The sequence below is a fragment of the Elgaria multicarinata genome, chromosome 4, assembly GCF_023053635.1.
Source record: "Elgaria multicarinata webbii isolate HBS135686 ecotype San Diego chromosome 4, rElgMul1.1.pri, whole genome shotgun sequence".
Lineage (NCBI taxonomy): Eukaryota > Metazoa > Chordata > Lepidosauria > Squamata > Anguidae > Elgaria > Elgaria multicarinata.
In genome coordinates, this window is record NC_086174.1 from 47,784,737 (window position 1) to 47,807,329 (window position 22,593).

The 22,593-nt window shown below is 42.4% G+C and overlaps 1 protein-coding gene across 4 annotated transcripts in view; it reads right to left on the bottom strand.

Annotated features, from left to right (window-relative positions):
* Positions 1 to 22,593, bottom strand: part of CMTR1 (cap methyltransferase 1) — a 44,602-nt gene that overhangs the window by 5,849 nt on the left and 16,160 nt on the right. For all 4 annotated transcript variants that reach the window (XM_063124195.1, XM_063124196.1, XM_063124194.1 and 1 more), the window contains 18 exons: positions 18,489 to 18,560; positions 17,859 to 17,953; positions 17,706 to 17,778; positions 17,328 to 17,526; positions 16,754 to 16,872; positions 15,402 to 15,498; positions 14,475 to 14,607; positions 13,231 to 13,410; positions 12,394 to 12,450; positions 11,734 to 11,791; positions 9,003 to 9,071; positions 8,477 to 8,608; positions 7,830 to 7,952; positions 7,391 to 7,482; positions 6,867 to 6,935; positions 6,025 to 6,072; positions 4,778 to 4,890; positions 1,244 to 1,352 (listed from right to left, as the gene is read on the bottom strand). In XM_063124195.1, coding sequence (XP_062980265.1) covers positions 1,244 to 1,352; positions 4,778 to 4,890; positions 6,025 to 6,072; positions 6,867 to 6,935; positions 7,391 to 7,482; positions 7,830 to 7,952; positions 8,477 to 8,608; positions 9,003 to 9,071; positions 11,734 to 11,791; positions 12,394 to 12,450; positions 13,231 to 13,410; positions 14,475 to 14,607; positions 15,402 to 15,498; positions 16,754 to 16,872; positions 17,328 to 17,526; positions 17,706 to 17,778; positions 17,859 to 17,953; positions 18,489 to 18,560 — 1,838 coding nt within the window. The remainder of the gene's footprint in view (positions 1 to 1,243; positions 1,353 to 4,777; positions 4,891 to 6,024; positions 6,073 to 6,866; positions 6,936 to 7,390; positions 7,483 to 7,829; positions 7,953 to 8,476; positions 8,609 to 9,002; positions 9,072 to 11,733; positions 11,792 to 12,393; positions 12,451 to 13,230; positions 13,411 to 14,474; positions 14,608 to 15,401; positions 15,499 to 16,753; positions 16,873 to 17,327; positions 17,527 to 17,705; positions 17,779 to 17,858; positions 17,954 to 18,488; positions 18,561 to 22,593) is intronic.

Below are 22,593 nucleotides of genomic sequence, written 5' to 3' on the forward strand. Positions count from 1 at the left end.
AAGGGTAAACATCCCTCCTCCAAGTTCCCTGCACAGGCCACAGGATGTGGGGAATGGAGGGTTTGCTAGCAACCACAAACATTGGCTTGGAGAGTGAGCCACCAAAATATGCAGGTCCTTGGGGAAAGGAATAACTGGGGTTGGAGATAGAGACAGAGAAAAACAGTAAGAAGGAGCCAGAATAAAGAACTTCAATGTAAGATGAGATTAAATTTTATACAAAATAAGTGAAATCTAATGAAGAAAAGTGGGTGAGAAACATGGTTGAAGCTGCAAGCAAAGCAGATGCAACAGGTGGCAGAATTTATAACTAATGGACAAAAATTAAAAGTTAGGAAAACCAAAGAGAAGAGAATCACTAAAGTAGATTCAAGGAATTACAAGTTACTTCATTCTTACTTCTGTCTCGCTACCTGCAAGGCCTCGAATTCAGAACCTAGAAGTCACTTCCTGTCACCACCAGGCTACAGGGCAGGTCACAGAATAAAAACCTTTGGTTTGGATTCATAGATAAACTGCACTCCTCTACTTTTACTCATGGGTGCTCAAGTGTGCTTTGAAGAGTTGTTGTCCAAAAGTGTTGCAGGTATCCAGAATTCACCTCCCCGCACTCCCCATCCCACAAGCCTTGATATAATGCTACCTTTTATTGGATTTTTAACCAATTTCTTCCAGCACCAAAAAGCCAATTGCATGCCTTTTAAATGAAGGTTTTTCTACACTACAAAGTTAAGGTACTTTCAACTGGAACCTAAGAACTGTAATTCTTTGAAGAGGCCAGAGGTCTAATCAAAAATATCTCGGCATCCTTATAAATATCATCCCCAGGGTTGTCTGAGTCAAATCATGACGTATAATCCAGTCTGAAACCAGTTTAGGTCTGTAGTATCCCTGAGATCTAAATTTCTCAGTGCTTTTGCAGAAGGATAGAAGCTGCAAGGAATCCAGACCGTCCTAGCACACCTACTGTGAAATGCAATCCAAGTCATGCTGGGGGACCTTACCACCATGGACAGCCAACTATAAGGAGTACAATGCCTTGTAAAGTATAGAGGTTCAGAACGTTTTCAGTTTCCTTGGATAATAAAGCTTCTGTGGACATTTATGAGTCATCACCACACAGTTTAAATAATACTGGAGAGAGATCCATGTGCTGATACAGAAGTAAGAAATGCTGATATGATGCCACTCCTCGCCTCTCGCCTCATGGATAACATGGCTATATTTGTTGGATGGTACTCACTGAAATGGTGCAACAGATTCTGCTGGCAGCTCGTATGTGGACAGATGCGTTGTCCTGTTGTAGAAAAATTTCCTGTTAGAATTTTTGCTGAATGCCATGGTCCAGGGATCTGTGAAGATCAAAAACAGAAACATCAAAACAGAAATGAAAAATGAAAGATTGAGTACACACACACACACACACGAGCAGTGGGAGGACGGGGATAGGAGCTCACACATGCAATGTGAACTCTAAGAGCTCACACTGCATGTGCAAACTACTACTATGGCCAATGTGCCACTACATTTTCCATGGAAGAATCCACAAAGAGGGAGTTTGCTGGAACTATCTGTGAACAGGACAGTTAAGGAATTTCCTTCCTGTTCACTAAACTATCCTGCAAAATCCATGTTGATTGAGCATTCTATTGTAAGATTTAACAAGTATTCTTGCATGAAGGAAAAATGTAAGATACATTTTCTGTGCCAGAGGGAACCGGTCTTCTAAAGCACATCTGGATAATTCCCTTTGGCATTGCCTCCCTTAAGAAACAGTTCTAGCAGTTGCAGGGTAGCTCCCGCTACCCCCATGATGCTTTACAAGGATTACCGCTGTAAAAACCAAATTCAATGTGTCCCCAAAGAGAATCCAGCTAAAAATCACTGGGATGGCTCAAAAGACAAACAAAATATGGTTTGGAGAAGTGAATACAGACAACAGTTTATTAATTCAAATACTTCAAGAATTAAAATGTGCCCAGCTAAATTCATAGAAAGCTAAAGAACAATCTCATTTTTGAATATGGTTCACTATCAGGAGTGATGGGTTTTTAAAAAATCAGTAGACAAGCTCATGAAACACAAATAGCAATGGCTATTAGCTAAAAGTAAGTGGGAAGTACATGTTTCAGTTTAGAATAAGAACATTAAGAATATAAAAGCCATGGTGGATCAGACCAAGGTCCATCTAGTCCAGCATTCTGTTCACCACGGGCTCACAAGCAGGACACGGTGCAACAGCACCCTCCCACCCAAGTTTCCCAGCAACTGGTGTACATAAGCATACTGCCTCTGATACCGGAGGTAGCATATAGCCATTAGGACTAGTAACCATTGATAGTTTTATCCTCCATGAATTTGTCCAATCCCATTTTAAAGCCATCCAAATTGGTGACCCTGACTACATCCTGTCGTAGTGAATTCCATAGTTTGACTATGCACTGTATGATGATGTACTTCTGTTTATCTATGCTGAATCTCCCACCAATCAGCTTCATCAGATCACCCCGTGTTCCACTATTATGAGAGAGAGAGAGAAATGCCTCCTTATCCACTTCCTACTTCGGACATATAGTGAGAAGAAATAACTCATCGGGGCGGGGGCGAGTAACGGAAAGTAGAAGGAAAAGAGGAAGACCAAACAAGAGATGGATTGACTCCATAAAGGAAGATGCGGACATGAAGTTACAAGATCTGAACAGGGTGGCTTACAACAGATACAACTGGGGATCGCTGATTCATAGGGTCGTCATAAGTCGAAGACAACCTCAAGGCACATAACTAACTAATCCACTTCCTCCACACTTCACATAAATTTGTACACTTCTACCATGTCTCCCCTTACTCTTTTTCCCAAGCTAAACAATCCCAGCTGTTGTAACCTTCTCTCATTGGGAAGTTGCTCCAGCCCTTTGATCATTTTAGTTCTACATTTTTTCCAACTCTACAATGTCCTTCTTTAGGTGTGGTGACCAAAACTGTACACAGTATTCCAAGTGTGGTGGCATCATAGATTTGTAGAAAGGGAATTTGATGTTTTACTTTATACGTCTGCTTAGTGTGCCAGCTACCTATGCCATGCCATACCTTCTTCATTCTATTATCCCCACCCTGGATTTCCATTCATGCCTCTCTGCAAGCCACTGAAAGTTCAATCAATAGACACTGAGCATGCTCAGTCCTCATTGGGATGTTTTGGGGTTATTTGCCCCATTTGGTTCTTGCCGCTTAAGCCTTTTTAGTACTTCTGCCATTCTGGGATTACCCCAACTGTGTGATACCACCCTCTTCTTTCTCAGTGACCCCATTTTGACTATAATCCTCTTGGCATTCATTCACGAGCTGAGCTCGCTATTAGAAGGAGTGAGAAGTAGGGAAGGCAACCTCATGTTCTAGGTGGCTGATGGAGGACACTGGAACTAGGCAGGCATTTGGCTTGCCTTTGTGGCTTTGCAGTGCCCTTGTTTCAATAGTGGCAGGGGAGGAAGAAACACTTAAAAATGATATTATAGAGCTGGAAAAAGTGCAGAAAAGGGCAACTAAAATGATCAAGGGGCTGGAGCATCTCCCCTATGAGGAAAGGTTACATCAACTGGGATTGTTTAGCTTGGAAAAAAGGAGGCTAAGGGGAGACATGATAGAGGTGTACAAAATTATGCATGGTATGGAGAATGTGGATAGGGAGACATTTTTCTCCCTCTCTCAAAATACTAGAACCCGGGGCCATCCCATGAAACTGATTGGTGGGAGATCCAGGACAAATAAGAGGAAGTATTTCTTCACACAGCGCATAGTTAAATTATGGAACTCACTGCCACAAGATGTGATGGCCACCAATTTGGATGGCTTTAAAAGGGGGTTGGATAAATTCCTGGAGGTGAAGTCTATCAATGGCTACTAGCCCTGATGGTTGTGTGCTGTCTCCAGTATTCAAGGCAGTAAGCCTGTGTGCACAAGTTGCTGGGGAACATGGGTGGGAGGGTGCTGTTGCACCATGTCCTGCCTTGTTGATTCCTGGCTGATGGCTGGTTGGCCACTGTGTGAACAAAGTGCTGGACTAGATGGACCCTTGGTCTGATCCAGCATGGCACTTTTTATGTTCTTAAGGAAAGCATAGGATGAGAAGCTGACTCTGGATGGATGACTTGGTGGCAGGAAGCACATGAGAGGAAGAGACTAACTACAGCAATCTTCTGCAAGAATTCTGCACACCTCATTTTATTAAAGCAAACAGGAGAATCCATCCTCCCTCACTTTCCAACATTTCATGTGTAGGTTACCTCAGCTAGGATAACAATTTCAGACAGAATGGGAGAGGCTACAAACCCAACAGTAGCATCCTATTGAGGCTATGCAGTCATGAGACCCACCGCTTGTGGAACGAGGCTTTTGCAGTTCTAAGAATAACCCCAAATAAGTAGAAATTCTCTTTTATGGGACAGGTCAGCGGAGCTTGCAGAAGGGAGTTCCACTGATCTGTCCTGATCTGGAAATGAGCATTTTTGCTTGAGTCTGGGGTTAACAAAAGTCCTGTTGGACAAGTGATGGGTCCCACAAACGCAATATAAGAAGCAGAGGCAGAGCAGCCCCAAAACATACTGCCCAAAGAGATAACAACACTCATTTTAATCTTTCTAAAAGCAAATGAAAAAAACTAAACATTTCCACATAATTTATTCAAGCCGAATGAACAATAACGATCCAAGCAGAGCACACACATCCCAGGCCTTGGGCTTGATTTTCACTGCAAGCAAACCCAAAATAGAGAAGGACCTACCGCTGACTGTCCGAACGATGTACAATCCTGTGGGTACAAAGTGCCTGTCGTCACGGCCAGTGTAGGACAGCCGTGGCATTCCACCTGAGCTCTTGATGATCTTCATCTCTAATCTGAGCCACCAAAAAATGGGAAGAGGGAGCATTCAAATACAAAATGCACAAACCACAAGTCTCAGCAGCTTGAACCAGGCAGCCCAGTTTAACCTGCTCAGTGTTGCGCAAGGACTTAAACTCAGTGTTGGCCAAATCACGAACGCAACTGTAGCTCTCCATCAAAAATAATAATGACTTGGTTCAAACAACATGATAATCTACACTGAAGTACTGGGTATGGTTTGAGTGTGGGTTGTCATTGAACCATGGGCTGTTGTTGAAACGTGAATTATCTTGTGGTCTGAATCCAGCTGCACTAACAATGTTCACCACAAAAAACCCATGAAGAGAACCCATGGTTTGTCGTTGGAGTGTGAACTCTGGGTTGTTTGGATTGTGAACTGTGGGTTGTTTGTGGTTAACAATCCATGGTTTGTTATCACAGTTGGATTCAGACAAAAAACAAATCCCAGGTTTCTTCCCAACATTGGGCTGCCAAGGGGAAAGGGAATTATCTATCCCTTACAGCTCCAGTGTTGGGTGGAAGCCTGAGGCTGGTGGCACTCACCATTGTGTGGAAAATGAAATTGTGGAGCCCTGAATGACAGCATTAAGGGACACTGAATAATATAAAGAGCTACAGAAATGGTTAAAAAATAATTTTAATGCAGCGTACCAGACCAGAAGACTCAGTGGGGAACTTTGTGAAGTGCTAAGACAAAGCAGGCAAAACTCTCTTATGTTATGCAAGCCAAAACCACAGAGAGATTTAAAAAAAAAATGGGGAAGGCATCACAATCTATGGATTCCATTATGCAAAACATGATTGTATTGATCTTTAAAATATTTCTCCCGGCAGGCAACCACCCATACAACTCTTTTTTATGCCATAAAAGTGAAGAGGAGAGAACTCTGCAGGCCTGAGAAAAATAATGCTGGAAGCTGTAGACGTGGCCACAGGAAGCCAACTAAGTTTCCTCCTGGCCAATATATGTATGCTCCTTTTGTGCAATCCAACCATTCCTACCAGAAATGCAGAATTTATCAATGTCGTCTGAACAGAGTGGAACCTTGTTTTCCAAAGAGTAACAGAACCCTCCTTTTATGGCCAGCAGAATAAATCCTGCAGGTCCAGATTTTCTGAAGACTTACCTTAGAAAAATCTTTTCCATGTCCTCTAGCCTGTACACTTCCTTCACTCTGTGGAGAGAAGTCAATTAGCTGGATAATATACTAGCTCCAACCTCTCACTATAACTAGAGTTACTACATCCTCTTCTGAACTGGAAGTTCCAGAATGACAAGGAAGCTATGAAAGTGTTGCTGAATTTACATTTAAAAATCTTACTCTCAGAACACTCTTGCTGGACTCCTAAATATTGCTGGACTCCATAAAATGGACTCCAAATTAAACTCATTATCCTAAAAAAGGAAAATAAGAAACCTGAAGAGGTTCAACCTGTCTTTTATGACACAGTCTGCTCCCAAGGTGATCTTTTGCTGCTGAACAGACTGCTCTCTCCTGTGCCCTGGCTGATCTACCATCCTTTTGCCTCTGTAGAATTTACAGCTTGCTGATCTTTAGGCAATATCTGTAGTGCTATGTCAAAAGTGTATGCTGGCGTGATGGGACTTGTGGGAAAACCAGCCCCAGCAGTATACACTATTGGTGCGGCACTAGAGGACGCATGTATTAGTGCTACATCAGTGGCTGAAGTAGAGCAGCACCATTGGATACTGTACACAGAAACAGAATCTTGTAGGCAGCCCTTGGTCTGATTCTTTTGTCCAGGAGCCAAGCCAGTTTATTTCAAGTCTGAGATCTTCACTTACCAAAATGAGCAGAAAAAGTGTTTCTCAGAAATTTTCTCATCCTTGCTGGCTTTCTAATGAACAGATCAACATGTAGGCCTATTGTGAACTCGACTCATCTATGAAATATTTTTAACCACTACAACTCCAGAAGCCAGCAAGAATTCAACTGGTCTCACTCACCTGATGGGGTTCATATCTGGCCGGCTAGGTTTAGAGACGGCTTTTACAAACTTCTCTGCTAGTTGAATTCTGGAACCAAAAAGAAAGATTTCTGCAGTTTAGGGTCCTGGAAATGAAGGATAACAATAGGGATGGGTTCTCCATCAACTTTGCTATACAGTTAATCCAGTAACAAATCTAAAGATTGGTGAGTTTAACAGTTCAGCCCATTTATCAAAACTTCAGGAAAGTGTAGATAAGGCTATTTGCTCTCTCACAGCAAAAGCATCCTTTTAGTTCTGGTCTATTCCCAAAATTTTAATATTTGCTTCCTCAGTGCTAACACTTGTCCTCTCTGCCATAGATTCACCTTCTTTGATTGAGTGGAGACCAAGAAAAAAGTGTACTATATTCAGACGCTTGATTTCCTCAAGATCTTTTAGTGTTTGTTTGGGGTACTGTGTTCAACAGTGCAGACTAACAAGTTAAATAGCACACATACACCCTCAAAATATATGTGCAAGTATTTCCCAAGCTCTACTTACCGCTGATTGAAATGCTGTTCTCGGACATCACTGCCATTTAGTATCAGGGCATCCAGAATGTGGATGGCATTAATTTTTCGCTGTGCTTTCCCCTAGGGAGAAGGAAACAGGGAACTCACACAGTGCTGCTGCATTTTGCAAATGTTGCAAAGAACACATGTGCCTGCATATACCTGTTTTCCATCTCACTGTTAGCGTCAGTAAGGGAAACTATAGAATTTTTAATCAAAGAGTGTCATGCTGTTTATCAGATAATCAGGAAACAAACGAGGAGGTAAAGAATATTTATTCAAAGTAAATTGACACGTGATCCTAAGTTCAATTTGAAGCGTGCCAAACCATTAAATGCTATAATTCTTACCAGACGCCCAGCCTGTCCTGTACATTAAATTGCTGACAGAAGAAATTAGCCCCTTCTAAAAGAAAACCAGTCTCTGACCTCTCCTTTCAGCTCATGAACTATCTCCACAGATAGAAGGGTGTCTCGTGGCAATTCTGTTTTCAAGTCCAGTTTGGTCCAACGATCTGATGGGCGACCAGCCCAAGTATATATCTGAGATTTCTGCATGTAAACAAACAGGAAAGTGGAAAGAGTAAGGACTGGAGGTCTTCACTGAGGAGCCACATGCTCTTGAATGCATTTGGTAGTGGGGCAGCAGAGAGATATTTCCACGGTAGGATATACTTTAAAATGAAGCATCTAAAAAGGATGTCAGCAGCAGAGGAATAAAAATATAAAACATTCAGCTTGTTTAGTAAGCTTCTCTTCCTATCTTCAGGAGTGACAGACTTCATTTCATAGAAGAGAAGTTAATTATTAGAACAACAGGATGGATCAGGTAGTTAATTTATGAAACAAGCTTTTACTTGGCTTGGAACATATCAGAGAGAGACTGGCAAAGGGATCCACTCCCAAAAAACAACCTCTGTAACATTAGCCAGAAAGTAGAACGTATCTATTCCAGAATATAAACAGCAGAAGCAAGGGACTAAATGAAATTCTAAATAAAGCTCTGTGTTGCTGTAAAATACACTTTTTTTCTTTCGCACTGAAACTCACTAATGCATTTAGTTATCACCACTCACCCCTAGTGCTAGAAGGAACTTTTGTTCACTTCCTGATACCATACATCTGTAATCCAACACAGGCCGGATCCTCTCCAAAGTTTTTGAGTTGAGAGGGGTTGGTTTGTAACTGAAGACCTCTATGTCAGCACCCTGAAGCAAAAAAAGTAAGAGAGGTAGTACTGTCCTATACAGGGATACCATAACAACCGGCATTAAAAAAAACCCCACCATAATCTTTTGCTTTCACTGGCCAGTTGCCACAACACCTGTACAAGAGCTGATCCTACCACAAAGATACCTTTGTGCAACGTATTCCTTAGTTTTTGGTGGTATATAGGCAGGACAAATGGATGCACCTCACCATAATATTCAAGTGCAAACCTACAACTGTGCACACCATAGGACAATCTATTGCTGTTAACTGAACAGCAGCCAAGATAAAGCCTTGTAAGGTTGTTTTTTTACCTTTGCTTTCTACGGTCCCATGATGAAGGGCATGTATTTCATCTGAGCAAACAAAACCAACAAAAGCTGAAAGTCTCACCTGAATTAGCTCAAAGAACTTGGACTTGGGATCAGAAGAGGATGGGGCGACTCGGGCCTGGTCTGGAATCTAGAACAATCAAAGAACCAATTAGTCCAGAAGGATTTGGCTCTCACATGATGTTTATTTCCCCCATCCCATCTCATCTTTTGCTATCAGTACATCATATACAAAGGGTACGTAAGGGGGAATGAAAAGAAAGGCAAGGCAAATACAGGTTAAAATATAACGTTTTATGATAAAGAAAAAAGTTAGGGAACTTGACTTTCTCCGATGCTATTGTGGGATCAAAGTCTCCTTGTACCACAAGTAGTTTTGTCCTCCCACTCTTTCTTCCCCATGAATGGGAGATTCTAACACAAGGAGTGGTGGGGGTTTGCAAGCGTTATTACAAGCCACCTGGGTGGCTTTTGTACACGCCTGCAAAATGCCCAGTAGACTTTGGCAGTTCGTTCAAATGTGAATAATGGGAACAACAGTTCCTTTTCAAAGAAATAAAATAGTTTTTCATGCAATACATAATTAGCCTATAAAATATATTGCCATAAAAATCCCCACAATTCAAGGCTCATGCAGAGAAATCAAGCTCAGCTGAACTGGCTGGGTTTTTTCAGCTCTTGAGTTGTAAAATGTACCTAATCCTACGGCACCATCTGCAGGGTGGTTTTAATGAATGGTTGTTACATTTGGGGGGGGGGAATTGCTCTGGCCTAAAGGGTGTAAATGTTGGATTATCCCAAGTAACTATTCATAGATTAGAGACAAAGTTATATCTCTAATCATTTTGATTTTAGGTTAACCTAACAAGAGCAGCACAGCACCATGATTCTCTACTCACAATCAATAATTTAATTAAGAACAGAGATAGGCAAGCTTTTTTGGGTTGAGAGCCACACTTGGTGTTGGGTAACCTGTCAGGGGCTGAATGCCAGTGGGGGAAGGGCCAGATCGAAAAAGGGCCAAGGGCCAGGCCAGATCCATCGAACCATTCTCAGAGTAAACTGCACTATTTTACCTTTGCTCCCCGTTTGAAAAGACAGGCACTGAGAAAAGAGTCGTGTTTAATGTTTGCATAATTCATGTTCCTACTTTTTTTTCTCGGCTCCCTACCCCCAACCCCACCCTCCAGGATGAAACACACACTTCAATCCTCTTCCCAACACCTCTGTGATCAGCCCTCTTGAGTCAAACTGCATGTTACTTTAAATACATAGCTAGCAGTTATGCCTCCCACCCCCTTAGTAAGTGCAAATGACCTGATCAGAACCTTAGAGTGGGGACAGGGAGGCATTAACCTTTGCCCCCTACTGTGGTCCCAATTCAGATCAGAGGCTGTGACTGCAATTTGGTTTGCTAAAAAAAAGTAACCCATTAATGGGTCAGCACATATTAAGATGTGATAGATCAATTCAACTCAATCATGTCAGTAATCATGTTCTGGGAAATGGAGGCTTACTGTCCAAGATACCGCCTTATTTTCTTATTCTGTCCTATGAGTCAGGGATAGACATTTAAAATATGGGTGCTACACATAGGAGACTGCTTACATAAAGCTTGAGTGACTAAAGTGAGCTCTGCTTTAATTGGAGGCATACTTTTACAATTAACTTAGTATTAGCAAATGTTTTCTATCCCTGAAAATCATTAACAATTTCAGTTCCACTGCAACCCTGTCTTTTGGGAAATGGACAAAGATTTATCTCTCTCCTCATATATAAACAGGAACCTGGGGTCACCCCAACAGTAGATTCAGGATAAACAATATAATGTACTTCTTCATACAATGCATGGTTAGTTTATGGAATTCATGACCATAAAATAAATATAGTGATGGCCGCTTGCTTAGAGACAAATTGAGGGACCTCTCCTCCATCATTGGTTATGAGCCTTGATACCTAAATGGAGCCTTCATGTTTGAAACTCCAGATTGACCTTGGCATCTGGTGTTGAGATCAATCTATGAGGGAGGGCTGCTGCTTAATCTCTGTTGGTGAGCTTCCTAGGGGCATGTGGGTGGCTGCCATGGGAAACAAAATCCCCCCCCCCCCCAGGCCTCACAGAAGCCATCAGTTCCATCTGCCCCACAAGGAACAGCAGCAGGGCCACTGGTTCTGGGAGAAGATTATCAACTGAGCCCCTAAGCCTTACCTGCAGTGGCAGGACTGAGAAGAAGCTGGTATATTCTAGCTGGGCCCCATCCTGTAAGAACCGCAATGTCCAGCTGCATCACAGTCATTTCAAGGAAGGTTGGATCACCAGGCTATTGTTTGGAGCCCTGCCAAGGCCTGTTTGTGAACTGTGAGCAGCCCATTTCCACTATAACTGGTATACATTAAGTATAACATTAAGAATGGAAGTTTCCTTGCTTTCGTTCCCCACTCCTCCCTTTTTCCTTTTGTGCTGTGTCTTTCAGACTTTAAGCCTAAAGGCAGGGCCTGTCTTGTTTTTATTGATCTGTAAGCCACTCTGGGATGCTGGACTAGATGAGGCATTGATCTGGTTTGGCAAGGCTCTTCTTGTGTTCTTTTAAAGACAGCATCTGACTATCAGAGCCTCCATATGCAGAGTCTCTAGCATGTCCCATGTTCTCTGAAGGAAAAATCATCCTCTCTGACAAAGGAATATATTTTGTCCCTATTTGGCATGCAAGAGCCCTCTCCTTGCATTAAAAAAAGGATAAGAACCACAAGGGATACATGACTATCGTTCTCTTTTTCATGGTGTTACTCACGCCCCAAAGTCGGATGCATTCTTTTCGGATATCAGCCTGCCGTGGTTCATTCAATGTCCTGGAAGGATATGTAAACATTTCTACATTTTCAGGCAAAAAGATAATTCAGGTCCCTGCTTCCCCTCCCACTTGCCTCCAATCAATTTTTTTTCCTGTCAACACGCATGTTTCATTGCCTATAACACTGTTAGAAGTGTTAGATGGCATTAAAGTCAGTGGCTCCATTCGTTGTGACTAACTTTTCCCATTGATTCCCATTGAACTTTTCCTCCTCTCTGGGATGGAACCAGCCCTTTAAGGGCTATATCCATGGAAATGTTGTAGCACAAGTTTCATACTATCGTATTATAGACTCTGAACATGAAACACACTGGTTCCATCCCAGTGAGGAGGAAAAGTTCAATGGGAATCAATGGGAAAAGTTAGTCACAACAAATGGAGCCACTGACTTTAATGCCATGTAACACTTCTAACTTTTACTAGGTTGGAGTTATTGTTATACAAGTCCCTCCCAGACTTAATTTTGTACCCCACCACTAAATGAAAGCTGTATTCAAATGAAACTGACTGTATACTGTTTCAAACAATACAAACATTAAATTCCAGCAAAATACATAAGTACAATCTTGCTCTCACATCTTTAAAAACAAATACACTCACGTCTCTTGAACAAATGCACGGATTTTAGCCAGTGATTTGATCTGAACAGCACAGAGTCTGAAAGACAAAACAAGTCCATTTTAGAACGTGTTATCTACTGTCTGGATGGACTTCTTATCTGAAGGTCTTCTGGATCAGAAGAACAAAAAATAAGGAAGATGTCTGGTATATAACAACCAACCGCACTACAATATCATTAAAGAACACTTTGTTTACATTCTTCCTTCAAAACAGCTGTTTCAGAAAACCTACTTTTCAGTAGGTATGTGGTTGTTATTTGTTCGGGGGGGAGGGGGAAGGTTTAATATCATTGACGTTCAGTTGAAAAAAACACAAAGAGAGACAACAGGGAATACATCACCAACACAGATTTTTGCCAGCAGTGATTATTCCCTGCAGGGAACCAGGGCACCCAGTATCTTCCCTTTAGTTTTTTAGTTTTACATTTGAACATGATATGTGATTGGATACAGTACTCCTTTAATTCCACCTCTTCATATTAATTCATATTTAATGATATAATGTTTTTACTTGTACAGTTCTGTTGGAATTTCCTAACTTATCGTTCATGGTTTTGACCTGTCTGGGATATGAACCTTATTGAGCAAGAATTTTTCTTATAATGTGTCCAATTTTCCTGGATCAAACTTCCTGCCAGTAATAGGTCAAAAACAAACTTTGGTTCAGACAACAATTTTAGTTATGCCTCTCTTGATAGGACTAAAATTACCATTGCTTTAAAACTGCCTACAAAGGGTACTACAATCAAAAGCCAGTAAGACCCCGTATTTGCCACACAAAGATTCTGGTATCTTTGCACTGCTTTTCACAACTCACCTTTCATTTGATCGGACCATGTAATCAGAGAAATCATGGTCACCTTTGATTACTTCCAGGGGAACAAGAAGATTAACATCCTGGTCTGAGTTGCGTAGTTGGTTGAGCTTGATGTTCACTGTGAAAAGATAGTCTCTCACATCATCAATTCCAGACTTTAATCCACGGCATACCACATACCTGCAGAGTGAGACAGACACTGTTTGTTCATATAATATAATGACCTTCTGATGCATTGTGCTAAACCGTAAGGTGAAATACATACAGCTCACGGAAAGAGGTATTTAATTATTTCATAGAATCATAGAATAGCAGAGTTGAAAGAGGCCTACAAGGCCATCTTGTCCAACCCCCTGCTCAATTCAGGAATCCATCCTAAAGCATCCCTGACAGATGGTTGTCCAGCTGTCTCTTGAATGCCTCTAGTGTGGGAGAGCCCACAACCTCCCTAGGTAACCGGTTCCATTGTCGTACTGCTCTAACAGTCAGGAAGTTTTGTTCAGCCGGAATCTGGTTTCCTGTAACTTGAGCCCGTTATTCCGTGTCCTGCACTCTGGGAGGATTGAGAAGAGATCCTGGCCTTTCTCTGTGTGGCAACCTTTTAAGTATTTGAAGAATGCTACCATGTCTCCCCTCAATCTTCTCTTCTCCAGGCTAAACATAGCCAGTTGTTTCAGTCTCTCTTCATACGGCTTTGTTTCCAGTCCCCTGATGATTTCCACCAGTGCAAAGGGCTTTGTCATTTCACACACACACACACACACACACACACACACACACACTCAACCCAGTAGACCAGCGGTTCCCAACCCTGATGTTGTCGGAGTACAGATTCCACCATCCCTGAACATTGGCCATGTTGTCTGGGGATGATGAGTTGTAGTCCAACATTTGCGGACCCAAGGTTAGGAACCGCTGTTTAGACATTTTAAAGACAAGAAAATGAGATACATCAATTTGTCCTAAATGAGTTGCAGTATCTCAGATCACAATCCTATGCACACTTACTTGGAAGTATGTAAACCGGCATAGGGCTGAGCTTTCAAAACTGATAATCCCTCTTTTTTTTGGTCAAATTCTCTCCCCACCCCACCACTAATGCAGTTTCTTCTCTTCCCTCCCTTCCAAGAGGGGTAAATTTCCGGCTGAAATCAGTTCACAGAGGTTGTACCAAAGCTGCAGTTGTATCAACCTTTTTGTCACAGCTGCAGTGTTCAAAGAGATCGCTGCTTCAGCCATCTCACCTCTCAGAATTAGCAGGACGGCTTGTCACAGGTTTGAAGATTGACACACGCTCAAAGCAGCAGTATAAGAGGTACACCAGGCCAACACTGAACGGTGTGAACAGGTCAAAGGTTTTGCAGACGAAGTGCCCTCCTGGAACAGAAAAAGCAAATTGAAACTAGCATCTTACAAAGCACAGAAGCACACACTCTTTTAATGTTTGCCACATTTGTATCCCACCCTTCTACCAAGGCACTGAGGATGGTTCACAAGGGATTATCACAATTTATTCTCACAGCAGAGGAGACTGAGACAGGGTGCCTAGCCTATAGCTACACAGTGAGCTTGGCAGCTGAGAAGAGATTTGAATATAAGTCTTCCCAGTTTGTCCTTTACTCTATTCATGTACAAGATTCATCAGCCCAGCCATCCACGTCTACTGACATTTTGAAGGAACATACTGTGGAGATCTCACAGGACACATTCTTGGATACTTAATCATATCTTCAAAAATCAGTCATTCAACCCAGGTAGAAAACCTCACTCACATTCACTACTTTTCCCTAATTCCCTGAAAACGTGAGATAGAAAAGAAGGGACTCAAGTAATCTCCATGCTGTCTTCATAATCATCCCCAAGGCACGCTAGGAATTCCCAGAGCCTACATAAAGATCTCCATTGCTTTGCTACAAGAACGGCGTATTTTGCAAGCCACCTCAATTGAGGAAATGCAGAGAGGAAAAATACTAGTTTCCAAATCCAAATCTTATTTTAAAAACAGCACTTCATAATTATAAAAGAGGGAGAGAGTCTTATCTCTTACAAAATACCGTAAAAGCATATGTTTCACAAGGAGGGAGGGGAGTTAGACTTTAGAATACTTAACACCAAAGCCCTAAGGGATGGAAGGAAAAGCTGGAGATAGTCAAAACAGAGTGGGGCAGCACCTGTCCGTATAACGGAGAGTCCTGTGAGGAATTGGCAAAGCGTCAGCTGTTTGCTTAGAATCTCTTGGATGTTTTCCTGCCCCTCTACAGAGAAACCCTGAAACACACAAACATTGAATCTTAGGCAAACATTTCCAGTAACATGGTCTATGTAACGGAGAACTAAATCTCACTTCACACGCTTTTGGCCAGCAGTCAACAAATCTACTCTTCACACACCATGGTGACAGATGCTTCCCACTTTGGAGAATGTGACAAATCACTACATATTGAACTATGTGCTGGCTCCTCTGCCCTCCCCAGCATGAACCAGTGAGACATATGCAAATTTCCTGCTCCCCCATTCCAAGAACCAATAAGAGAGAAGGAAGCTTGCTTCTGGCTTTAAGGGAAGGGCTGGCGGGGCGGAGGGGGGAGGGAGGAAGCAGCAGTGGGGTGGGGTGGGGGGCTCCCTGGTTCCAAGCTCAGGAGAAGGGGGTGTCACCTGCATCACACTATGCCTCATAAAAGAGCCCTTTCCCTCTGCCACCTCATTCCTCTGTAACGCCTAAGAATTGCTCATCACAAAAGGAGCCACTAGCATGGTCTGCTACACACACAGCAGCCCATGCGCTGACAGCTCCGATTAGAATAGACAAGGATGCACTGATGGAGGGCAGCAGCAGCCAATGCGCTGTGCGCTGCTTAGCACTGAGAGTCGATGAAAAAGCGGGGAAGGAATGAAGAGGCAGTTGTGAGCTTAGAACTGGGGAGGGAGATCATCCCTGATCTTGCCCTTGCCACCAGAGTTCAAAGTCATGTTAAATATAGAACCAACCATCTGGAGGGGAATCCTGACAGTCACAAATTATGGGCTGACAGCCAAGGCCAGAAAAATTATATATGTGGTCCTCATTTTAGACCCTTCACAAGATGTTTTTCTCCTGACCAGAAAACTGTTTTGAGCATAAGGATTCAGGTTTATGTTTTGTTAATTGCAAATGTTAAGTCCCATGCCTAAAATAAATAAGTACAAAAAGAACAGCAATGCAATAATCACAGAACAACATTATAACTGCAGTTTGTCAAGGTCGTATACAGCATATCTCTACTGTAACACTCTGTGAACCTCTATGCAATGTACTTGGAGGGGGTCCATTTCAGTGCCCACAAAATCACAAATAACCCAACCCAAAACAAGATAAAACAAACTGATCAATTATTAACTTCCAAAGGTAAACCAATGTTATAACCTTTTTCTGAATGAACTCCATTCATCGTCACACTTGCAGTAAGTTAAGTATCACAGCGCTATGACAAAGTTAAGTTGCTTTAATAGCTCAGGAAACAAAGGAGAAAGAGAAGGGTCATACCCCGTCAGCCATCAAGAAATGTACCCCCTTGCGATCTGTGTTGTCCTGCACAAAATTCTGGAAAGCAGTTATGTTCTCCGGACGGGTGATGTCTCCATCTCCCTCAATTCCTCCTTCACCTAAAGTAAAAGCAAGCAATTTGAACTTGGCCACAATATATTATTGACTCTGGCTATCACAGAATAATTCCATAGATTCCCTACCAGTTTTATTTTAAAGAGACAATCAATTACATTCCTACAAAACATTTTTTGTTGTTTGGTAAAAGAAAAGCCACCTCTTTCGTTCTAGTAATACCACTTTGGGTACACCCTAATAATTAATACTTTCGGTACTTGACTGCATCTATTAATTTGAGTTAAAGACATGCTTCCTGCTTGTCCTTCTCCAAAATCAAATGGCAGTCAACTGTCATGCCATCCACAATCTCTATGATACTTTCATGGGTGACCTCAAGAATGTTATAGATTTAATGCGTGTTCTTTCCAAACCCTTAAGCCTTTCACCTGACGCTCAAGATGAAATTGGGGGGGGGATATACTATCCACGCGAAATAGATGCTTGGTACACATACCATAGTAAGGCTCGAAGAGCTCACTGGAGGCAGCATAGAAATCTTCCAATTTGAAATCATTTGGTCCCTTTAAGGTCATTCCAAAACCTTTTGCGTGCCACTTCTTCTTCCAGAGGACATACTCTGAGAAACCACCAGGACCAGCACATACGTCAGCGAAGTATAGGAGCTCTGCATCCCGGTCTTTGATCAGGGGTTTCTGGAAAGAAGCAGGGAGGAAATTCAAGCACCTCAACAAAAGCAACCCACCAGCCACAGCAACTGTTGTACCACTTTATCATATACTTGGGCACTTCAAAAATCACCTATTTTAAAAAGATTCTTGAACATTTCCCCACCCACTTCTCCTAAGATGTACAGATATAGATAAACCCTCACCCCACGAGAATCCTTTGGGTTTGTAAACATGTAGTCGAAGACATAGTCTAGGTTTGCCATCTTCATCGCAGCTCTGTAAATGTAAGATGGACACTTGTTAAGAGCCTGCCCTTGACTGACCCAAGGGCTGCGAATCAGAGAATCTCCATTGACCTGTTTAGGAAGAAGACTCCACGGATCATCTCATAGGGGTTGGACCGTGTACGAGCCCGGCGCATCTCCTCTCCATCCAGTTCATCAAACACATTCTGGAAGAAGAAGAAGAAGAAACAAGCCTAATCTAACAAGGAGGGGATAGCTAGACAGGATATGTTTCACTTCTATGTACCTGATCATTGCTACAGTAGGTATCATCGAATTACAGGAACCTAGTTATGGGGAACAGTTAGTGATGGGCTGATCATCCTGTATGTAACCAGCAGTAACAAGATGCCATAGCTTAGGTAGCAGTCATACAACTGTTTTCTCATGCTACAATAATATCTAGAGTGCCACCATGAAGGAGGCCAAAGCAGAGAAGAACAAATTACTTTACTCGTAGCACTGTTAGCACTTCACAGCCAGCAAGAAACAAAAGCTTACTCCAGCGGGATCTAAACCACTGGTCTGGGAATTAATTTTTTGTCTGGAAATGAAAGCTTCATATCACATTAATTAAATGCCTGTGCCACTTTACCCTAACTGTCTCAAAACAGCCTACTCTCAGAGCCTTCGGATTTATGCTCATGCCTGCTTTCTCCTCCCACTGATAGACCCAATATGTCTCCAACGGACAAAATTCACCTTGCACTGGAGCACATTCTGTAGGAGTTCTTCTCCACAGAATTTTGTTTCATCATCAATGAGCAGTTTCCTCTAGAGAACAAAACGGGGGGAAATGAATCAATAAATAGAATATACATTCCAGACATTCAGCTCAGGTGAATAGCAGGTCAGCACTGTAGTGAAAGAAATACAAGACCTAATATCAGCTTCACCATACCTTGCTCACAGGCACATGGAAGAGCAGTGGCAAAGTAAGGAAGTCTAGCTGCCAACTCTCCTTCACAAAGGAATCACTATGACTTGAAAGGAAGTAGCGAAGAACAAAGATTGCCTCAAGTAATTAAAAAGAAAATCCATCAAGCACAGATGTCAAATTAACATTTAAGAAAATAGTCTGGGAAACCTCTTCTCAGATTGAAACTCTGGTGCTCTTCTTGCGTGTCGTTCATTATTGGCACAACTCACTTTTCCAATATAAGCCAGGTGGGCACAGAGTCAGCAATGCAAACATTCTCCACCTATAGCCCACAAAAGCTTTTCTCCACTTTAAGCAACTATTATTTATGTAATGTATTTACATTCTACCTTATCATGCATAATTTCATTTTAGATATACTATAACAAATGTGCATTAACATTCCCCCATTTATTCAGTGGGTGCCCTGTGTGCCGATGCACTAGGAGCCAAAATAAAGGAAGGAACAGGACTGGTGGTGGACGTTTTCCTGAGGTATACGTATATGTTAAAGGGCTGCGCATGCACACTGCTTCCATGCTGCCGGTGAATGTGCAGGTGCAAGTGAGCCCTCTCCTACTAGATCTGAGAGGAGTCAGACAGGCCACTTCGCTTCCTTTGGCTCGGTGCTTCAAGGGTGGTGGTGGGGAGTTATGCTCAGGGACCTTTAAACTATTAATGTATTTCCCTTTCACAATTTAAAGGATCGGAGGATTGGAACTGCAGACACATGCCTAGAGTTGCAGCTTCTCAAGCATATGATCCTTTGAACTTTGAGAAGAAATGCCCCCTCACAGTTTAAAAAATTGCAGGGTAAACTGAATGTGCAAATCTGATTTGACCCACAGATCCTGATCAAGCAACTGATACACACGCAGAAGCCTTCATCCAAATGTACAATCTTCACCCAAATGCATTTTCCCTGCCCTTCACTAACATTGACTTCTTCAGGTGTGGGATATAACAACAAAAAGAAAGGCACAAAATATATAAACCACGAAACATTTTTGCAGACCTATACTTGTCAGTAACCATTTTTACAGACCTTTAGTTCTTAATAATTCACTTATGCTAATAAAAACTTGGACTGAGCCAAAACACCAGAGGGTGGACATTTTGCAAACATCCCCATGCATGCAAAAAGTGGACCCACTTCAGCCACTGGATACAAAGGGGGGAAATATTCACCTGCTTAGCACAAGGGTAGGCAACATTGCCCCCACTCTGATTTGGCTTCATGGTCTTGTCAAACAGCCAAACCTGGTTAGCTATCTGGCATCATCATGCTGACTACATGATCCCTGATTGGCTGGATCATATAGGCAGAATCACCTGCCTGTTTAAAAACAAACACACACATTGTGCCAAAGTTGTCACTAAGAGAGAGAGAGAGAGACTGGAGCAGAAAAGGGTACGTTTCTGAATATCTCTTTAATATTTCAGGGGTTCCAAAAGCCCCCTTTGGAGACTGAAAATTCATTTCATTTCATTTATTACGTTTCTTTACTGCCTAATAGCTAAAGCGCTCTGCGATTTAGAAAGATTAAAACCATTAAAAATACATTATACATAGTATAAAAACCCATTTACATACAAACATATAAACAGTCAGAGCACGCATGCACACACAAAACCTTATCATATACTACCAAACACCTGAGAGAAGAGGAAGGTTTTAACCTGGCACCAGGTGGGCCTCATTGAGGAGTTCGTTCTGTAACCGGGGGGGGGGGGGGGGGGTACCACTGAGAAGGCCCTCTCCCTCGTTGCTGCCTTCTGAGCCTCACTTGGAAGAGGCACCTGAAGAAGGGCCTTAGATTATTAATGTAGTGTAAGGGTATGTTCATGCCAGGAGAGGCACTCTGCCAGGTTTTGCAGTCTCAAGCCGTGTCAAAACCAACACCTTGAATCCAGGTCAGAAACATACAGGCAGCTAGTAGAAGTGAGCCAGAATCAGTATTATATGTTCAGACCTTCTTGTCCTGTTATCAAACTGGCCGCTGCATTTTGCACGAACTGCAACTTCAGGACCATCTTCAAAAGCAACCCCATGTAGAGCGCATTGCAGTACTCTAACTTGGAGGTTACCCAATCGCAGACTGAAGCCAGGTTATCCCTGTCCAGATAGGGGTGTAGCTGGGCCATCAACTGAAACTGATAGAAGGCACTCTGTGCCGCTGAGTCCACCTGAGCATCAAGTGACAAAATGGGTTCCAGCAGAACCCCTAAGCTATGAACCTGCCTCTTCAAGGGGGTGCAAACCCATCCAGAACAGGTTGAGCACCTTCCAGAAGAACCACCCACTAACAGCATCTCGGTCTTGTCTGGATTGAGCATAGCCCTCATCCAGTCCACTGTCAAAGACAGGTATTGATCTAGCACATGCATAGCCTCACCTGAAGATGAAGAAGAGTATTAGAGCTGCATGTCATCAGCATAATAATGACAACACACTTCCAAACTGTGGATGACCTCACTCAATGCTTTCATATAGATTTTAAATAGTTTGGGGGACAAAGCTGACCCCTGCAGAACTCCATACTGACGAATCCATGGAGCTGAGCAATATTCCCAACCACCACCATCTGGAGCTGATCCTCCAAGTAGGACTAAAATCAAGTAAAACCTCCCATTTCCAACCCAAACAATCATCCCAGAAGGATACCATGGTTGACGGTATCGAAAGTCACCAAAAGAGCAAGGGGAATCAACAAGGTCACATTCAGATCAGTCTTGATTTTTAAAATCCTGGGTGGTATCCAATTAGTCCCTCCCATGAATGGAATGGCTTCTGTTAGCAAAATGGGAAGGGGGGAGACCCATCCCAACTGCAGCCCCCCATGCACTCTCAAAAAGCATTCTACTCCAGAGGGTTGTGGCCCCTCCAGAGCAGTTTGAGGAGGGGGAGGAGGAGGGGGGGTCCATGAAGTAGGAGAGGAGTGGGAAGTCCTATTGCATAAGCAAAGTCAACTTGCATGATGCTGGATTCCTCCCCCTGCAAGATAGACAACTTACTGAGACTCTGCATATAGGAAACTGAGGTGAAATGTTGCATGCTCAAAACTAGCAGTGTGTTCATATCTTCAGATCCAAGCCCAATGCTCTATTAAATTGGCCCCAACAGCTTTTGGTAGAAGGATTGCACTACTCAAATGGAAGGTAAATGGCAGAAGCAGCACTAATTAATAATCAAACTCTGAGGAAAAGGGCCTTCTCAGTGGCTGTTCCAGTGCTCTAGAACTCTCTTCTCAGAGAAGCTAGACTGGTTCCCTCCTTGATCTGCTTTAGGGGGCAGGCAAAGACTTTTTTGTTCCGGCAGGCCTTTGGCAAATAATGTGCCAAGGACTTTTAAAATTGTCATTTTAAATGTTTTAATACTGGAATATATTTAATATAGTTTAACTTTTGTATATTTCTATTTATAGGTTTTAAATGTGTATGTTTTAAATTTTGTAATGCCGCCTTAAGACCCAGCATAGGACAAAAGGCAGGATATAATAATGACAATAACAACAACAACTTGTATAAGAGGAAACATACCACAGAAAAATATGGAGAGATTTGTCTATCTTAACTCTAGCTTTCAAACTAAGAACAGCTGCAGAGCCACTCACTACAAGCATAGTCAAGCTAACTAGTAAACATGGCATATTTGCAGCCTGAGCAAAAGTGGGAAAACAAGCTTTGTATAAACATCCCAAAGAATCAGTGTAGTATATCAGCACTTGCCAGTATATCATTAAGAAAAACTGCCAGTATCCAAGAAAAATATCCTTTCACTGCTGTTATTTACACTTCTGGCGAGGCTGCTGTCGTTCAAAGTAGGTAAATGTTGAGGAGCAATATTCTATGCCAGACAGACACAGAGAACGATACAAAATGTGAGCA